We start from the raw sequence: 17,676 nt of genomic DNA, 5'->3' as shown, positions 1-17,676 counted from the left end.
AAAGACTAATAATAGTATGTTATGCATCAATAGCAGCAACAGCTTTTCCAGGTACTGCAGTCATCTGAACAAAATTATAGACATTCAGCACATTCTATTAAAACAAAACAAAACAAAACAAAACAAAAAAAAGAATAATATCCAGAAAACAGAGAAGTTCTGTTGCTGTTGTGGTACCTGGCACCATTTTTTTTATTAGCATCTTAATCATCATCTGAAAAGAGAACATTCTAGAGTAATATCATTAAATGTAGCTCTGATAAAGCACGGTCCCTAGTATGTATCATAAAACAGGTACAAGATATTTTACATCCATAGAGGTATGATACAGTACCGTCCTACATCAATAATACTAGTAACAGTTTTGGTTTGAAATTTACTTTGTCTGCAAATAAAATTGCTACCCCTGTTTTTTTTTTTCCTGGGCTCCTGTCACATGGAGAATTGTTTTCTATCTTTTCACTTTCAGTCTATGGGCTTCTTTTTGCACTAGGTGTGTTTCTTGTATACAACATATTGTTGGATTTTGCTTCTTATTCCAATTTGCCAGTCTATTTCTCTTGATTGGTGAATTGAGGCCATTGACATTGCTGGTTATAACTGATATGTACTGACTTATTATTGACATGTTATTGGCCTTTTGTTGACTCTTTTTACTTTTTCACCTTCTCCTTTTAATTTCTTGCCTTGCCTATTTGATTTGCTCTGTTGGGCCTCATGGTGTTGTTGCCTTCATTGTCTTTTTCTAGGATCTTGTTTAGAATTGCTTGTAATGCTGGATTGGTATTCATGTAGTTTCTCAGGTGTTCTTTGTTGTGGAAGTGTCTTACTTCCCCATCCATTTTGAAAGAGAGTTTTGCTGGATACATCAGTCTAGGTTGGAGGTTGTTCTCTTTTAGTACTTGAAATATCTCATTCCAGGCTCTCCTTGCCCCAAGGGTTTGTGTTGAAAAGTCTGCTGTGATTCTGATGGGCTTTCCTTTGCATGTGATTTGTTTCTTTTCTCTTACTGCTTGTAGTATTTTGTTCTTCTGTTGGGTTTCTGGGATCTTGATTATTATATGTCTAGGTGTAGATTTTTTTTGATTGTAGCTAGTTGGGGTCCTATATGCCTCAGTTATCTGAATGTCAAATTCTTCCCCTCTGTTTGGGAAGTTTTCTGTCATTAATTCTGCGAACAGCTTTTTAAAGTCATTTGTATTTTCTCCTGCTACTTCATGGATTCCTATCAGTCTTATGTTATTCTTCTTTGCATCATCTAGGAGTTGTTGGATCGATTTCTCATGATCCCTTACCGTTTTTAAGTGATCTCTCTTTTCATGGTCACTGACTGCAATCTTATCTTCTATATGGGAGAGTCTATCTTTGCATTCTTTTATTCTGTTGCGTACACTGGGCCTGGAGTATTTAATCTCCTGGATATCTGTTTGAATCTGTTTTATGGATTCCATTTCTTTCCTATGTTGGGCGTTTATTTTTTCCATTTCTTTCTTATGCTGGGCCTTCATGGATTCTATCATGGTCCTGAGCTCATCTATTTTTTTTGTCAGTTTCTGCTCTAGAGTCTCGAATCACAACTTCCATTTTTCTCACTCTCTCTATGGTTATCTGGGAAATTATTTCTGTTTTGAATTTTTCTAGAGCCTGATTGATCTGCTTTGTTACTTCCTGAGCTTTGAGTTCAGGGTGTCCTGGTGGTTCACTATCGGCCTTTTCATCCTCATTTGCCCTACTGTTTGCCATTGGTGAACTGGAAGTCTGTCCTTGTGTCTTGCTTAAGTGTTTTCTCATTTTAATTTTTGTTGTTGGACTGTCCTTGGTTTAATCTCTGGATTATCACCCAAATCTTCCTGATATAGTTGCGCCCTAGCTTCTGTGTCTCTAACGACCCACAGACTGTCTCATCTTCATAACATCAGAGAAAACGGCTCATCAAATCATCCGCAATGCTTTATCCCAACTGATACAATCAGCAACACGTTAAGATCAAGCACAACTTGGACACTGACCACCTGTGGTAGTCACTAGTCTATCACCCTTAAATCATTTGAATTAAGTTGAAATCAAGAAGCTGTCCAGAACATGTCTGCAGTGAACAAAATTTCAAAATTATAGTGTATTTACCATTTAATGGCTCAGACAGAGCAAGGATGCAAGACCCCTGACCTCAGTTAGCTGATGGCTGAACCCCATGATGCAGACTGACCTTGGGCTGCAAGGCCCAGATTGAGTTCCCCAACCTTCTGAATGGTTGAGCTCCACAACGTTCTATTACAGGTTTCCCATGCCCTTTCTTTAAAGATGTTCAAAGTTGGGAACTCAGAAAAATACCCTTGATAACCACCTCTGCCTCTGCAGAGTGGGTCCACAGACTGGCACAGTCAGGAGGTCTGAGAGTGGGGGGGGCGCTTATGGGGGTTCAGGGGCGCCCACACGGCTACCTCCCATGCTTGAGTGATGGCGGCTGGGTCGGGAGCAGGCGTGGCTCTCCTTCCTGCTGTGGATCGGGGCCCAGGCTATCTCCTGGAGCTTGAGTGATGGCGGCTGGGTCAGGAGCAGGCGTGGCTCTCCTTCCCGTGGTGGATCGGGGCCCAGGCTACCTCCCATGCTTGAGCGATGGTGGCTGGGTCCAGAGCAGCGGATGATTTCTTGATAGCAGCCATTCTTTCTGTAGTGAGATGGAATCTCAGCATTGTTTTAATTTGCATCTCTTGAATAACCAGTGATGTTGAACTTTTTTTTTGGTACCAGTAATCAAACTCAGGGCCACACCCTTGCCAGGCAGACACTGTGCCAATGGAGCTACATCCCCGGCCCCACTGAACATTTTTTTTATATATTTATGTGGTGTTTCTACTTCTTCCTCTGAGAAGTGTATATTCATTTCAGGTACCCATTTCTGGATTGGGTCTTTAAATTTAGGGGTCTGAGCTTTTGAAGTTTTTTATTCTAGATATTAGTCCTTTGTCTGAGGAGGAGCAGCTGGTAAAAATTTTTCCCATACTGTGGGTTGTCTGTTCACTCTGTTGATAGTTTCTTTTGCCATGCAAAAGCTTTTTAATAAGATGAGATCCAGTTGATTGTTTGTGATAGTACCTTTGTGACTGAAGTTTTGTTCATAAAGTCTTTGTCTACTTTGTTACATATTAATTGCTTATGGCAGGTAGCTTTATTGATCGTATTTAGAACCCTTAGGAAGTGAGTATTTCTCAGAGATGCCTTTCAAGTGTAGTTTGCTTTTGGGTTTGAATCTGTTGTAAGATTGTATCTCCTTAATTAATTGGAGATGAGAAGTTGCTGCCTATTGGGCATAGCCCCTGGTTCTCTGACACTGGTCTATAGTATTTTTTATGACCCTTAGGCAATGTCAGTCTTGGTGTACCAGGAAGAATAACTAAGAAGAACAATTATGTCAGCTTGGCTGAACTAGTAAAATCAGCAATAACTATAGCATCAAACGTGGCCTAGAAAATGACAAACTGTGGAAACTATTAATTTACCACCTTTAACTGTATGAACTATATTTGTAGTTATATAACAAATCCTAAAACAAACCAGGAAATTGTATACAGTAAATAGGCCCTTGGGGAGAAAATTTAAAAGGGTACCGGAGGGAAAAAGTAGAGAAATAGAAGAAGAGAAAGAGATTAGAAGCAAGGCTGGAAAACAAAGGAAGATTATGGGAACTTTGGGAAAGTGCTAAAGAGAAGGGGGAAGAGAGAAGGAAGAATTAAAAACAAGAACAGAACAAAACTAGAAACAATGTTTACAGTAATATAGATACAAGAACAGGCCAGGAAAAAAAAAAAGAACAAAAGAAGAAAAAAATATCTACTTCAGGTGTGTTTGGTGTCACTGGTAGACTGAGTGGGCAAATAGAGCCCAGATCGGTGTTGATTAACCAACCCTAGCAAGCCAGTTGCATATTTGTGGCAGGCAGGGTAGTAGATAATCGCGGTCATCCTGTACCTTTAGTTCTACTTTAGTTCAGGGTGGTTTCTGGCTGTGAGGCTGGAACCTGATTTGTTCAGCCTGCAACACTCCCATGTGCCTCCTGCTAGTTTGAACTTGGCTCCTTGATCTTCCAGTTTGAATTCAGTTCTGCCTCACCCTGACACTGGGAGCCACTAGATGGAGCCAGCCTGAAGCTGCTCTGAGTTCTGAGCTCAGTTGACCCCTCTCCAGGCTACCGGCCAGTCACCCTCTCCTAGGGGAAGACTGAACCTGAGAAAGTCACCACCAGCCGCTGCAGTCTGCTGCCTACACTGTTCCATTCCACTGATGCGTTTCTCTGTGGAGCCTCTAGGGATGCCAGTCGTCACTGTGCATCAGCAGGTTTGAGCTGCTCCTGCCAGTAAGTCAGGGCTCAGGGAGAAAGCACCAGTTACCACCTCCTTTTGTGTTGAGGTCTCTCTCTTTGCTCTCCTCATGGGCTTCAAGTCCTGCTTCAGTTCCTTGTTCCTTCCTTGTCTTCCTTATGTTGCTATATTCCAGCGTCTGGACACCAAATCTTGGAGAGCCTGTTGCTCTGCTGTTTAGTACTCTTCCCTGAAGTCCCCAGCACTTTGTTTTCTTACTGTTTTTGTTTAGTGAACTATATGTACTAATTGTGTCAAAATGTGTGGATCCAGTTAAGAGATTCCATGAAAAAAATCTGGATACAGGGGCTGGGGATTTAGCTCAGTGGTTCCTCCGCCTGCTTTGAAAGCACAAGGTCTTGAGTTCGACCCCCAGTAACAAAGACAAAACAAAACAAAATACAATTCTGGATACAAAATGTTATGGACGTTTCAGTTGGGTGTATAGCTCAGTGGCAGAGAACTTGTTTAATGTGTGAAACTCTGGGTTCCATCTCAAGCCCTACAAAGAAAGAAAAGGAAACAAATAAAAGAAAAAAGAAAGAACACCCAGGCATGATAGTACACATCTGTAATACCAGCATTTGGGAAGCTGAGGAAGGAGAATCACCATAAATTCAAGGCCAGCCTGGGTATGACATGAGTTCAAGGTCAGCCTAGTATGCATAGCAAGACCCTGTCTCAAAATGAAATAGAACAAAACAACAAAAAGCACTCCCCCCAAAAAAGTGGACATAAGAATTACAATTATATCATGTATACCAGAAAACATGATTAGAAAGAAGTATATAAGAATATTAATAATGGTTATATTGATTGCAGTGAGATTTTGGGTAATTTTTTTTCCCTCTTCTCTATTTTCCAATTTTGTCTGCTAGTATGATTAATGTAATAGTTCTAGTGCCAAGGATGTAGCTCAGTGTCGCCTCACCTGCCTAGCAAGTGCAAGGTCGATTCCTGGTACCCAAAAAAAAAAAAAGAGGGAGAAAAGAAAAGGTACTATTCTTTAAAAATAATTTTTTTCTTTATAATGTCATATGTAATAAAATTTAAGATTATTTTACTTAGGTAAGGAAGAATTTAGATGGACAAATGGCATAGTTCGTAGTTTAGTACCATTAATTTGTTTAATTACAAATTCAAAATTTCTGTGAATTTATGTATGCCAGGCATGTAGGCACAGACTTGTAATTCCAGCACTCTTGGAGGCTGGGGCAAGAGGATCAAAAGCTTGAGCCCAGCCTGGGAAATTTAGCGAGAGAGTTTGTCTCAAAATAAGAGTAAAAAGAAAAAAAAAAAAAAGTAAAAAGGACTAGAGATACAGCCTAGTGTGATGGCTGGGGATTCAATCCCCAGTACCCCCACCCCAAATCTTATCCATCCACCCATCTACCCATCCATTTATCTTTCTGAGACACGGTCTTGCTATGTAGTCCAGGCTGGACTTGAACTCGAGGCTGTCCCGAGTGCTGGGATTTCAAGTGTGTGCCACCACACACAGCTCACTCTGAATCTTTCAAACACACAATATGTTAATCCCTGTCCAGTTTTTTTTTTTTTGGTACCGGGGATTGAACTCAGGTCCTCTTGCGCTTGGAAGGCAGGCCACGGAACCGCTGAGCTAAATCCCCGGTCCCCTGTCCAGTTTTTTAGTTGAAGAATCTTATAGAAATTTTCAGTCTAGATTTTACTGATTGAGTCTTCAGTCCCCTTGGGGTTTTATATCTCATTTTTCTGTATCGTTTATTTCATATAAATTGGTTGTTACATCTAGAGGACAGATCTGATCAGATTTAATGTTAATTTTTTTAAAAAAGAATATTTGTTAAGTGGCATTGTCAGCCTAAGAATTCTTTTTTGTTGTTTGTTGTTTTGGTTTAGCTGGGCAAGGTGCAGCACACCTGCAAAATTTGAGAGGCTAAGGCAGGAGGATTGCTGTGATTTTCAGGTCACCCGGGGGTACATAGCAAGTTTGAGACTAGCTTGACAAAAGAAAAGAAAACAAAACAAACAGCTTGAGCTACATATGAAACCCAGCCTCAAAAAAGAGGAAGGAAAAAAAAAAAAAAGATGTGGGTTTGGTTTGATTTGGACATGGATTTTTGCTGTGTTACCTAGGTTATCCAGAACTCCTGAGCTCAAGTGAACCTCTTGCCTCAGCTTCTCGAGCAGCTGGGTATCTGGCTTCAGTTTTCTTAATATATCTCCTGTTAAATCTTATGGCAAAAGGTAATAAAAGTTTTTAACAAGGGTTTCTTACAGTAAGACTTCTATATGTGTGTATAGATAAAGTACTGACTTTCACAGCCAGTGTGTAGCCTGAATTATTGTGAGTAAAAATGTGCATTCATAATGACAGTGCAAAATCTGTTCACCTGAAATCACAGAGGGACTTGAGCTTCTTGAAGTGAGTTAATAAGAGTTAATAGCTAACTCTTACAAAACAGTCAGGGACACGGTAAACATTAACGAATGTTTTAGGGCTGCTGCTGGTTGTGCAAGGTCGTTTGCTTTCATGATGACATATAATATGCACTTGAGGTGTTCTGTGTGTGAACCTTGTCTTTTCTTTAAAGGTGCTACTTAAGAGCAAATCGAAGGGCTGGGGATGTAGCTCAGTGGCTCTGTGCCTGCCTTGCAAGCGCAAGGTCCTAAGTTTGATCCACCTGTATTAAAACACAAAACAAAACAAACAAGAGTACATCTACATCTTTAAATTACAACATAACCTTGCCTTTTAACAAATATAATTTTTTTTTTTTTAATTTCTAGCGGGGACTAAAAGAAGTAGTAGAATCTTGTCGAGGAAAGAATCTATTTTTTTCTACCAACATCGACGATGCCATCAAAGAAGCTGATCTGGTATTTATTTCTGTAAGTAATTTCATTTGCTGTGTGAATTTTAGTGTTTTTTTTTTGTTTTGTTTTGTTTTTGAGACAGGGTGTCACTATGTAGTTGAGAATGACCTGGGACTCACTATGTAGCCCAGGCTGGTCTCGAATTTACAGTGATCCTCCTGCCTCAGCCTCCTGAATGCTGGGATTACAGGCATGCGCCCCCACGCCTGGCTATTTCTAGTGTATTCTTAATCTGTTTAAAAGTTTTCTTTTCCAATGCTTAATTATTTCCAAAACATAAGAGTTGAAAAATACAAAAAACTTGTATATGTAGATATTAACTCATGATCAAATTTTTCAATATTTATTTTCATGTCAAAAATCTATTAAAATTTTATGTCTCAGGTTTTACATATACTCACAGTATCCAAATGTATGTAAAATAAATGCTCAGTTCACTTCATTTTCAAACTAAAATAAAAATTTTCGTTGTACTTTAACTTGCTATTAAACTACAACATGGCTTAGTAGAGAGATGTCCAATTTAATTTGAGATGACCGATGTAATTTGTCCAGCAGTTGAGCAAACCCTATAATCATTTGGTCAGGCATATAATTTTAATTCCTTGAACAAGTAAACTCAGAGCAAGTTGTAACCTGAGATCTAGTAGCAGGAAATAATGGTAACACATGAGCACGTATGATAGTGTATACAGTGGCATCTCGGTTCATGAAGTAATTCTTTCTGTGATTCTGGTCACCAACTAAATTGGACGAGAACCAAATCAAAGTCAGTGAATGGTTAGGTTCAGTTTTGACCTTATTTGATTCAGTTCTCATCCAGTTTGGTTTATGACCAGAGTTATAGGAAGAATTAAGTTCCTGCATTGAGGTACTACTGTTTGTCCTTTTTTGGGGGGGGTGGGTAGCGGGGATTGAACTTGGGACCTTGAGTTTGCAAGGCAGGCAGCAGAACCACTAAGCTAAATCCCCGGCCCTGTATGTCCTTTCTTGTTCCACTGTTGGCAGAGGTGAGGTGAAGAGAACCGCTTTGTGAACTTATAGGCATCTCCTAGCTAAATGAATTGTGTTCCAAAAGTCATAGCCTTTCAAGGTGCGTAAACCTATAATCCCAGCACTCAGGAAGCTGAGGTGGGAAGATCCTTGCAAGTTTGTCATTTGGGCTACATAGTGAGTTCAAGACCAGCTTGAACTACATATTAAGACCCTGTCTCAAAGTTTTTTTTTGGTACCAGGGATTGGACTCGGGTACTTGAACTCGGGAGACAGGCGGTGGAACCATTGAGCTAAATCCCAGGCCCCTCAAAAATTTTTTTAAAAAGATAATTTTAATGAATTGTTTGTGCCTGGCATGTATTGGGTAGGTTATCAGGCCAGCCCACAGACACCTTCAACTCGTGATACGGTTTATCTATCACCTTATAATGAAAAAAAAAATAGATCTATCACTGTGGGATTAATCTCTAGTTATCCAGGATTTGAACCAAGGCAACCTGGGCCTCACTTCCCTTTGCCCCTCCTCAGTTACTCTGTGTGACAGCGTGGTTCTCACCAGGTGGCAGCTGAGCTGGGGTGTTTCATGACTCAAGACCTTCATGGCCTTGGAGAATAAAGAGACAAAGGCAACAGGAGTGGTGTGAGATTTGACGATCCCAGGATAAAGTGAAGAAACACCAGGGGCTCCAGAGAGGCGGGTGCTGGTGGGCCGGTCACGTAGATAGATCGCTAAGGGCTACAAACTGTGGGGTAAAAGGCTATTTCAGCTGCTGAGATTGAGGCAGTACTGTGAGGACAGTGAACTCTAGAAGAGGGTGTTAGAGAAACTGGCAGTGAGCTGTGTTATGAATTCAGTCTTTTTCTGGCTGTAGTCACTTCAGAGATCCTGCTGTAGCTTCTATGACTTACCTACTAATCCTTTTTTTTTAGTTTTTTTTTCCCCCATTGAGTTTATTGGTACACCCCACCCATCCTTTAAGCAGAATGGAAAGACTAAAGGTATAACAACAGGAGAGGAAGTATTTTAGAGTAACTAGATTTTCGAGAAAATCAAGAGGCTACTTTAACCCAACTCTTGGATGACCAGAGCCTACAGTGAGAATGTCCTGTAAAAAGCACATTTAAAAATAATCTGTTCTAGGTGACAGAGTAGTTTCTTAGGGTGGCCTGGCATAAATGGCTGATTTTACACTTGCTTCTTGCTGATTCAGCCTGACCTGTCCTAAGTCTGTCTTATTATTTAGTGCTGGTTAGGAGAATGTATTACTGTGTACATCAGAGTCTACATTCTCACTCCCTTTATTCTCTAGATCATATTTTTTTGTTTTCTTTTTGTACACTTTTCATCATGGAAAATAACAGATTTATGCAAAAATAAAAACACATTAAACTAATTTTTCCTCGCTGGGTGCACACCTGTAATCCCAGCACTCAGGAGGCTGAGGCAGGAGGATCTCTGTGAGTTTAAGACCAGCCTGGGCTACATAGTGAGTTCCAGGTCAGTGTCATACACAGTGATCAGCACTCAGGAGGCTGAGGCAGGAGGATCTCTGTGAGTTTAAGACCAGCCTGGGCTACATAGTGAGTTCCAGGTCAGTGTCAACTACATAGTGAGACCCTGTCTCAAAACAAACAAACAAAAAGCAATTGCAAACCCATCATGGGGCTGCTGTTCTTTCCTCAGGTGAACACGCCAACCAAAACCTATGGCATGGGCAAAGGCCGGGCCGCCGATCTGAAGTATATCGAAGCCTGTGCTAGACGCATCGTGCAGAACTCAAATGGGTACAAAATCGTGACCGAGAAAAGCACAGTTCCAGTGCGGGCAGCAGAAAGTATTCGTCGTATATTTGATGCGAACACAAAACCCAACTTGAATTTGCAGGTATGAAATTTTGAGGCATTATAGTCTGGCTCTTATGTAAATATTGACACCTTCAGTTCCCTTAGTTAATTCTGGCTTCACACTTTCCTTGCATTGGGATTCTAGGTGCTGTCCAACCCTGAGTTCTTGGCAGAGGGGACAGCCATCAAGGACCTGAAGAACCCGGACCGAGTCCTGATTGGAGGGGATGAGACGCCTGAGGGCCAGAAAGCTGTGCAGGCCCTGTGCGCTGTGTATGAGCACTGGGTGCCCAGAGAAAAGATCCTTACCACTAATACTTGGTCTTCAGAGCTTTCTAAACTGGTTAGTCCGTAGTCTCAGTTCTCTCTTAAATTTGTTGTTATTGAGACAGGGTCCCTCTATGTTGTTCAAGCTGTCCTTGAACTTACTGTGTAGCCCTGGCTGGCCTCAAACTCAGTGATCCTTCTGCTTCATCCTCCCAGGTACTGGAAGTACAGGCACATACTGCCACACCAGCCTTTCTGTCACCGTTTCTCTGCTTTTAACCTTTTCTTAGTCATCTATCTTCCCAGATTAAAATACATTTGCTTATCAGACCATCCATTATCTCCACCAGTATCTTTTATTATAACTCCTCAGGAATTTGCGTCAACTCAATATTGAAATATAAAAGCAATGACCAAATTGCTATGTTAGCTCATTGTGCTTCTCCTCCTCTTTTTTTAAAAGGCAGCAAATGCTTTTCTTGCCCAGAGAATTAGCAGTATTAACTCCATAAGTGCCCTGTGTGAAGCAACGGGAGCGGATGTGGAAGAGGTCGCAACAGCCATTGGAATGGACCAGAGAATTGGAAATAAGTTCCTGAAAGCCAGTGTCGGTAAATAGATGTTCTCTCTCCATGAAGTGGCTTCATTAGCTGGGTCCCTAACTTTTAAAGTTTTTTTTTTAACTTATTCGTAAGAAAACAAAAACAACAAAAAAGGTTGTTACATCTGTGTCCTTCATTCTAGCAGGTACGAAGTGAGGCAGTAATCCCATTTAATTTTCGGTTCCGGGAGTTGAACTGGGGACCTTGCACTTGTCAGGCAAGTGCGGTGCCACTGAGCTACATCCCTGGGCCTGGTGATCCCTTCTGTTGTTCAGTGATGACTGGTTGATTAGTAGATTAGTGTAGCTCAGAGTTTCGGAGGAGGAAAATGATGCTTTCTCTATTAGTGGCATAAACATTGTTCGATATTTTGGGAAACCATGTAGGAAATAATTCAAGTTAACAACTTATTTAAGCAAATAGGGAATGAACTTCCTATTATTTGTTTTCCTACTAGTATTTTGTTTTTGTGTTTTTTGGTACCAGGGATCAAACTCGGGACCTTGCGCTTGCAAGGCATGTGGCAGAACCACTGAGCTAAATTCCCAGCCTTTCCTACTAATGTTTTATTGGTGAAATGTAGTTGGTCCTCCTTATGGAGCAATTCTGTATTTGTGGATTTGCCACTTACTTCTACTGCACAGTGGTGGAAAATCTGTCCCAGGCATGCGGCTGAGCCCACCAGGTTTGAACAAGGCATTGCCTCGCCCTGGTGCTCCGGCTCTCGTACTGTAACCAAAGGCCCTCCCTGTAATCTGTTTAGTGCCATGTTTTTCACGTTTTCGTGCTTTCGGGTACCGACTTTTCCATTTAAAATGGCCCCAAGTGGAGAGCTGAAGTGCTTCCCTCTGGGCCTAAGTGCGAGAAGACAGCAGTCCTTTTGTCAGGGAGAAAATGTGTCTAGCCCGAACTTCATTCGGGGGTGAGTTATAGAGCTGATGGCCCTGACTTCGATTGTAGTAAACCAGTAATTATGCAAACTGAAATGTATTTAAGCAGAAGCACATATAAAACAAGGTTGTGTGTTCATCTCTTGACCATAATGTGAGCAGAAACTCGGCAGGAATCTAACCCATGTTTTGCGTGGGGTCAGTGCTTCAGTATTTGTGGATTGAGTATTCGGGGTGACTTAGAGAGCGTAGCTTCCACAGATCATGAGAACTAACTGTGGTTTTGAATATAAGTTAGTAAAATGGTATAATATTCAGTAGAATATTTTGTAGTTTGGGCCAGAGGCAGACTTGCTAGTGTTTCTAGAGCTTTGTCATTTCCCAATATTGGATTCCCTGTACTTTTATAGCCTACTCTTTTTGATGTTTTCTGAAAGTTATAATTTAATAAAAAGAGCTACTATTTACTGAAGTCATATTATGCACCAAGCTGTATACCAGCACTTTTTTATCTCATTTTCTCTTTAACCTGATAGAGAAATGCTGTTATATCCCCTTTTTTTTGGTACTGGGCATTGAACTCGGGTCCTTGCGCTTGTGAGGCAGGTGGCGGCACCACTGAGCTAAATCCCTGGCTCAAAGTTTTCTTTTGGCTCACAGTTTGTTTTGTTTTTGGTACAGGGAATCAAACTCTAGACTTGGTTTGCACAGTAGTCAGTGGAACCACTGAGCTTAAATCCCCAGCTATTATGTCTTTTTTTAAAAGACATTTGAAATATTTACTTTCTGGCCCTTTACCATAAAAATTTGCTGAACCTATGGTGGAGTAAGAGATGTAGGGCACTCATACCAATGAATGAGAAAAAAAACAAACAGCTAGATGTGGTGGCACACTTCTAAAATCCCAGCACTCAGGAGGCCGAGGCAGGATCACCACAAGTTTGAGGCCAGCCTGAACTACATAGTGAGACCTTGTCTAAAAACAGCCGTAAAACTAAAAAAGTATATACCATAATTGGGAAATCACTTAAAGAGTTGATTAATCGGCTATAAATTTCACACAATTTGTAAACCCACCAACTTTTATTATTTAAATCTTAGTATAGTATAGGCCCCTGATATATATGTGTTAAACTTGTCATATGATTTGGTTTCTGGTTCTTATATAAAAATGTCATTTTTCTCCCCCCAGGTTTTGGTGGGAGCTGCTTCCAGAAAGATGTTTTGAATTTGGTTTATCTCTGTGAGGCTCTGAATTTGCCTGAAGTAGCTCGTTATTGGCAGCAGGTATTAATCTTTATAGTCAGTAACAGCTTATTAGATTATAATTAAATCATGTCAGCTATGTGAAGTGTTTTTGAAGGAATTCATTCCAGGAACTCAGTCAATTTACTTTGGCTTTGTTTAGCTTTGTTTATTGGTCATCTGCTTTTAGACTTTTTGCTAATCAACTGGAGTGGAAATTTCTGATCAACCAGTAGTTCTTCTAGTTTTATAACTAAATTTGTTCCCAGAGTAAATCAAGAGCTGATATTCTTCTTCATCTTTTTATTTGGTACCGGGTATTGAACTCGGGTCCTTGCGCTTGCGAGGCAGGCAGCGGAACCACTGAGCTAAATCCTCAGCCCTATTCTTTATAATTCTTCTCTACCTGAAAGGTATAAAATCACAGAAGAGCCTGTACTATAATACTTTCAGGTGATTCGCATCTGTTGATACTTGTTTTGTCCCTTTTAGATTCTCAAAGTAAAATTTCTCAGATGGGAAGCACTGAGTGAATGCCTTGAATACTTACCCTGTGCTACTAACTCTTTGGGGCACTGGATACAGTTTCTCATTTCGCTGTCATCACTGACATTATCCCATTTATATATGTATGTATGGATTTTTTTTATGAGAGTCTTGCTGTATCATTCAGGTTGACCTTGAACTTACCACGTAGCCCAGACTGGCCTGGAACTAGTGGCAATCCTCTTCAGCCTCCCGGGTGCTGGGATTACACATGTGCACCATGTCTGGCACCTCCTCCCCCATTTTTAGATAATGGAATTGACAGAGATTTTAAGTAATTTTCAGATGTAGTAGCAAGTATATGTGTCCATCCCAAATACTTTGCCTGTGTGTAATTTTTCAGATTTCAGCAATAGACATGGGAGGGAATCTAAAGAAAGTTCACCTTTTAGGGAAACACGGTATTATTTCACTCAATCCATCAGGTGGTTTTATCATATGATTCATTGTGTGCAAAATGCAGCAGATGAAGTCTTGGTTTGGGGCTCAAGGTTGAAATTGGTATAGACCCTGAAAAATGGTCTCTTCCTGTTCATTCATCCTATCACCAACCTAAATTTAAGAGGTTTTTTTTGGTACTGGGGAACAAACTGGGGAACTTGGGCTTGCAAGGCCGAACCACTGAGCTAAATTCCCTACCCTAAATATAACAGATTTAAGGCTCTTGATCAGAGACTTACTTAGTTAAAAACCATGTCAGATATGTAAATATCTGTGGCATTACGGTTTGTCCAGAGGCAGCTGTAACTTGTCATGTTTGACAGTTACCTGGCCGTTTTCTTGTTAAAGTTTTATCAGCCCACGTGTGCAGTACACAGTGTTCACGCTTATTGCGGGGAGTTGGCGCATGTACCTAACACCTCTTCATTCTTTGGTGGCTCCTTCCCCTCGCCCGTTTTCTTCTCACACTGAATTTGGTGATGGGCAATGTAAGCAGATTCAGAACGCTGACCTGAGTGCTAACCACCTTCTGTCCCCAGGGTCTGCAGAAGTCGGCTAAAGACAGTGCTGTTTCCCCTGTGCCTTAGCTGACTTTAGCACTGGATCTCAGAGTTAAAGCTTAGCTGTGCACCCCATCTGTGCATCCACCTCAGGTGAACGCAATGAAAATAAAAATTACCAGGAGACTTTAAGGATGGAGATGGGTGTTCTTTCCGTTTTTATTTCAACTCTGAATAATGTGCGTCAGAGGTTACATTTCTGTTAATGGGTGTTGTGCAATGTGTGTGAATTTCAGGTCATTGACATGAATGACTACCAGAGGAGGAGGTTTGCGTCCCGGATCATAGACAGCCTGTTCAACACTGTGACTGATAAGAAGATAGCTATCCTGGGCTTCGCATTCAAAAAGGACACGGGCGACACGAGGTATCAGTTCTTTCAAGTATTTCAGACCTCTTGTTCTCGTGACTCTTGGCTGTGGGTGTGTGTTCTGTTGCAGTGTAAAGAATACAAACACCCGCATTCTCACTCCTCTGCTTCATAGGCTCTTACCTGCGTCTTCAGTCCCCATGTATTAGGTGTAATGGCATCAAAAGCAACACTGATGTGTCTTCCTGCAGAGAATCCTCCAGTATCTACATCAGCAAATACCTGCTGGATGAAGGTGCACACCTCCATATATATGACCCGAAAGTACCAAGGGAACAAATTGTTGTGGATCTCTCCCATCCAGGGGTTTCACAGGATGACCAAGGTAAGGTGTGGGTCTCATAGTCATCTTGCTGACAGACCCCAAAACTTGTTTTCTAGAAATCTTTGGTTGTAACATTTTATCCTGTATCTCATCCGTATGCTCTCTATTCATTCAGCCTGTTCTCTAAACTTAAACTTTATAAATTAGACATTATATCTTCACCTTTAAAGTGATTATCTGAGGGTTGGAGCAATAAACATTCCTAACTCATTTCTCATTTCTGGCATTTGTTGCTGCTCTTGGTGTAGTGAATCGACTTGTGACCATTTCCAAGGATCCCTATGAAGCATGCGATGGGGCCCATGCTGTTGTCATTTGCACTGAGTGGGACATGTTTAAGGTAAGGCGACAGAAGTGTGACCGAGGAGGGTGCTGGAAAGTGTCACGTGTGAGCAGAAGTGTGTGCTAGGGCTCTGATCACCGCGCGGTGTCTTCACAGGAGCTGGACTACGAACGCATTCATAAAAAGATGCTCAAGCCAGCCTTTATCTTTGATGGGCGACGTGTCCTGGACGGGCTCCACAGTGAACTGCAGACCATCGGCTTCCAGGTGCTCAGGATTCTGGACTCTCTCTTGGGTCGTTTTTTTTTTCAAGGCCATTGTGTGGGTTTCAAAATCCTCGTATTCTCAGTGATGAGGTCACTCTGAGACAAGAGGTCAGCTCTCTGGGAAGTGTCTGTGATTTTTAAACGATTCTACTCCCTCCTAAGTTTGTGATGCACAGTTCAGTGTGGTCTCCCTTACCTGACACACAGAGGTGGGTGTCAGTTATCAGTTTGCTGTCGTAAGAGACAGAATGTGCCCTACCTTACCCATATTGTGACAGTCAAGTAGGAAAGAGTGTGTTCTGCAAGATGCACTGTGCTTATCATACAGCATCATTGTTGTGTTCATTACTATTCCTCGCTGAGCCGGTGCCCTGTGGTCTTCCCTTGAGTACCTAGACAGGAGGACACAAGTTTGAGGCCAGCCTGGGTAACTTATTGAGACCTTGTCCTAAAATATTGAAAAACAGGCTAGGATTGTAGCTCAGTGGTCCCTGGGTTTAATCTCCAATACAAAAAAAAAAACAGCCCCACCAGATCTTCCTTTTCACCAGTTTATTGAAGGTCCTCTTGTACTTAGAATTCTGTGCCCATTTCTCATCTGTGAGTTGTTGAATGGCAGCAGGAGCCAGATGATGACCTCGTCTGTTCACTCATCTGTCGAGGGCCTTGAGGATCCCTCTGTCCCACCCAGCATAGCTCTCCCAATTGACAAACTCAGGAATGTTATTTTTACAAGGTTATTCCAACAGACACATGCTAGGATTACAGGTGCACTCCCCGCACCTGGCTTTTTCTTTTCCTTTTTTTCCAAGAGAAGAGGTTTATTTTAGCTCACAGTTTCAGAGGTCCGTAGTTAGGTGGCCTACAAGTTTTAGTGTAAGGAAAATGGAATGAGAATAGAGTGGAAACGTGAGCTAATGGAATCTGCTCTGTTCATTGCATTCATATGCAGTTCTGAGAACCATAGGGACATATGGTTTTCTACTCCCAACATGTGAGGGGCTTTTTTTCCCCATTGCTGCAGTACATTATAGTTCTATTTATTTATTTATTTTTATTTTTGGTAGCAGGGATCGAACTCGGGCCCTTGCACTTGTGAGGCAGGCAGCAAAACCACTGAGCCAAATCCCCAGCCCACTGCACTATAGTTCTTACATTCATGTGTTGTAATTAATAGTTCTCATTTTTTTTTCCTCTTCAGATAGAAACAATTGGCAAAAAGGTATCTTCAAAGAGGATTCCATATGCTGCTTCTGGTGAGATTCCAAAGTTTAGTCTTCAAGATCCACCAAACAAGAAACCTAAAGTATAGACATCAAGGTTTTTATTTATGGCTATTTTGCTACTTCAGGATAGCAGATAACTGATATTAAAATGGTAAATGAACCAAGTTGTTTTTAAGGAAACAAAATTATTTTTTTAATCATCAAGTTTATACTACTATATGGCTATTAGCATCTGACTTATGAATCTAGAATATTTTTACATGTTTTTATATTAGCTCAGTTATTGGATGGATAGAAAATCATGTTGGTTTTAATCATGTCAATTTTTATAAAATAAAAATTACTTATGACACTTTTTACTTTACAAATTGTCCACAGGTAGCACTTTAATGTCACATTGTAAAGGGAAAGTCATTTTGGTTTTCTTTGTAATCAGTTTATTTGCATATTAAGTATGTATTTTTTAAAAATTAATTTTATTGGTACATTTAAGGTATACAGTATAGTGACATTTGTCATTGGAAATTGCACCTTTACATAATCCATCTTGGTAGTGAAGCCATAATACTACTATGCTAAGTAGCCTTCAAGTATGGT

General features: G+C 40.9%; 1 protein-coding gene and 1 long non-coding RNA gene across 3 annotated transcripts in view; one reads left to right on the top strand and one right to left on the bottom strand.

Moving 5' to 3' along the window:
- The window catches only part of Ugdh (UDP-glucose 6-dehydrogenase), a 25,624-nt gene extending 8,300 nt beyond the window's left edge, over window positions 1–17,324 (top strand). Inside the window, exons 3-12 of one of the 2 annotated variants that reach the window (XM_010625117.3) lie at window positions 7,131–7,232; window positions 9,898–10,098; window positions 10,204–10,401; window positions 10,789–10,936; window positions 13,010–13,104; window positions 14,846–14,976; window positions 15,171–15,304; window positions 15,553–15,644; window positions 15,744–15,854; window positions 17,055–17,320. In XM_010625117.3, the coding sequence (XP_010623419.1) occupies window positions 7,131–7,232; window positions 9,898–10,098; window positions 10,204–10,401; window positions 10,789–10,936; window positions 13,010–13,104; window positions 14,846–14,976; window positions 15,171–15,304; window positions 15,553–15,644; window positions 15,744–15,854; window positions 17,055–17,165 (1,323 nt within the window). In that variant the 3' untranslated portion in view covers window positions 17,166–17,320. Of the gene's footprint in view, window positions 1–7,130; window positions 7,233–9,897; window positions 10,099–10,203; window positions 10,402–10,788; window positions 10,937–13,009; window positions 13,105–14,845; window positions 14,977–15,170; window positions 15,305–15,552; window positions 15,645–15,743; window positions 15,855–17,054 lie in introns of both variants that reach the window. The other variant, XM_010625116.3, reaches the window with a different exon arrangement.
- Window positions 15,742–17,120, bottom strand: LOC117284186. Its single transcript, XR_004515285.1, has 2 exons — window positions 17,009–17,120; window positions 15,742–16,245 (listed from the first exon to the last, which is right to left on the bottom strand). It is a non-coding gene; the product is annotated as an uncharacterized LOC117284186 (long non-coding RNA).
- Window positions 17,325–17,676: the final 352 nt, after the last annotated feature.

The sequence above is a fragment of the Fukomys damarensis genome, unplaced genomic scaffold, assembly GCF_012274545.1.
Source record: "Fukomys damarensis isolate Sample0158 unplaced genomic scaffold, DMR_v1.0_HiC HiC_scaffold_35, whole genome shotgun sequence".
Lineage (NCBI taxonomy): Eukaryota > Metazoa > Chordata > Mammalia > Rodentia > Bathyergidae > Fukomys > Fukomys damarensis.
Note: the sequence above shows the minus strand (reverse complement) of the source record. Positions and strands in the feature narration are given on the sequence as shown.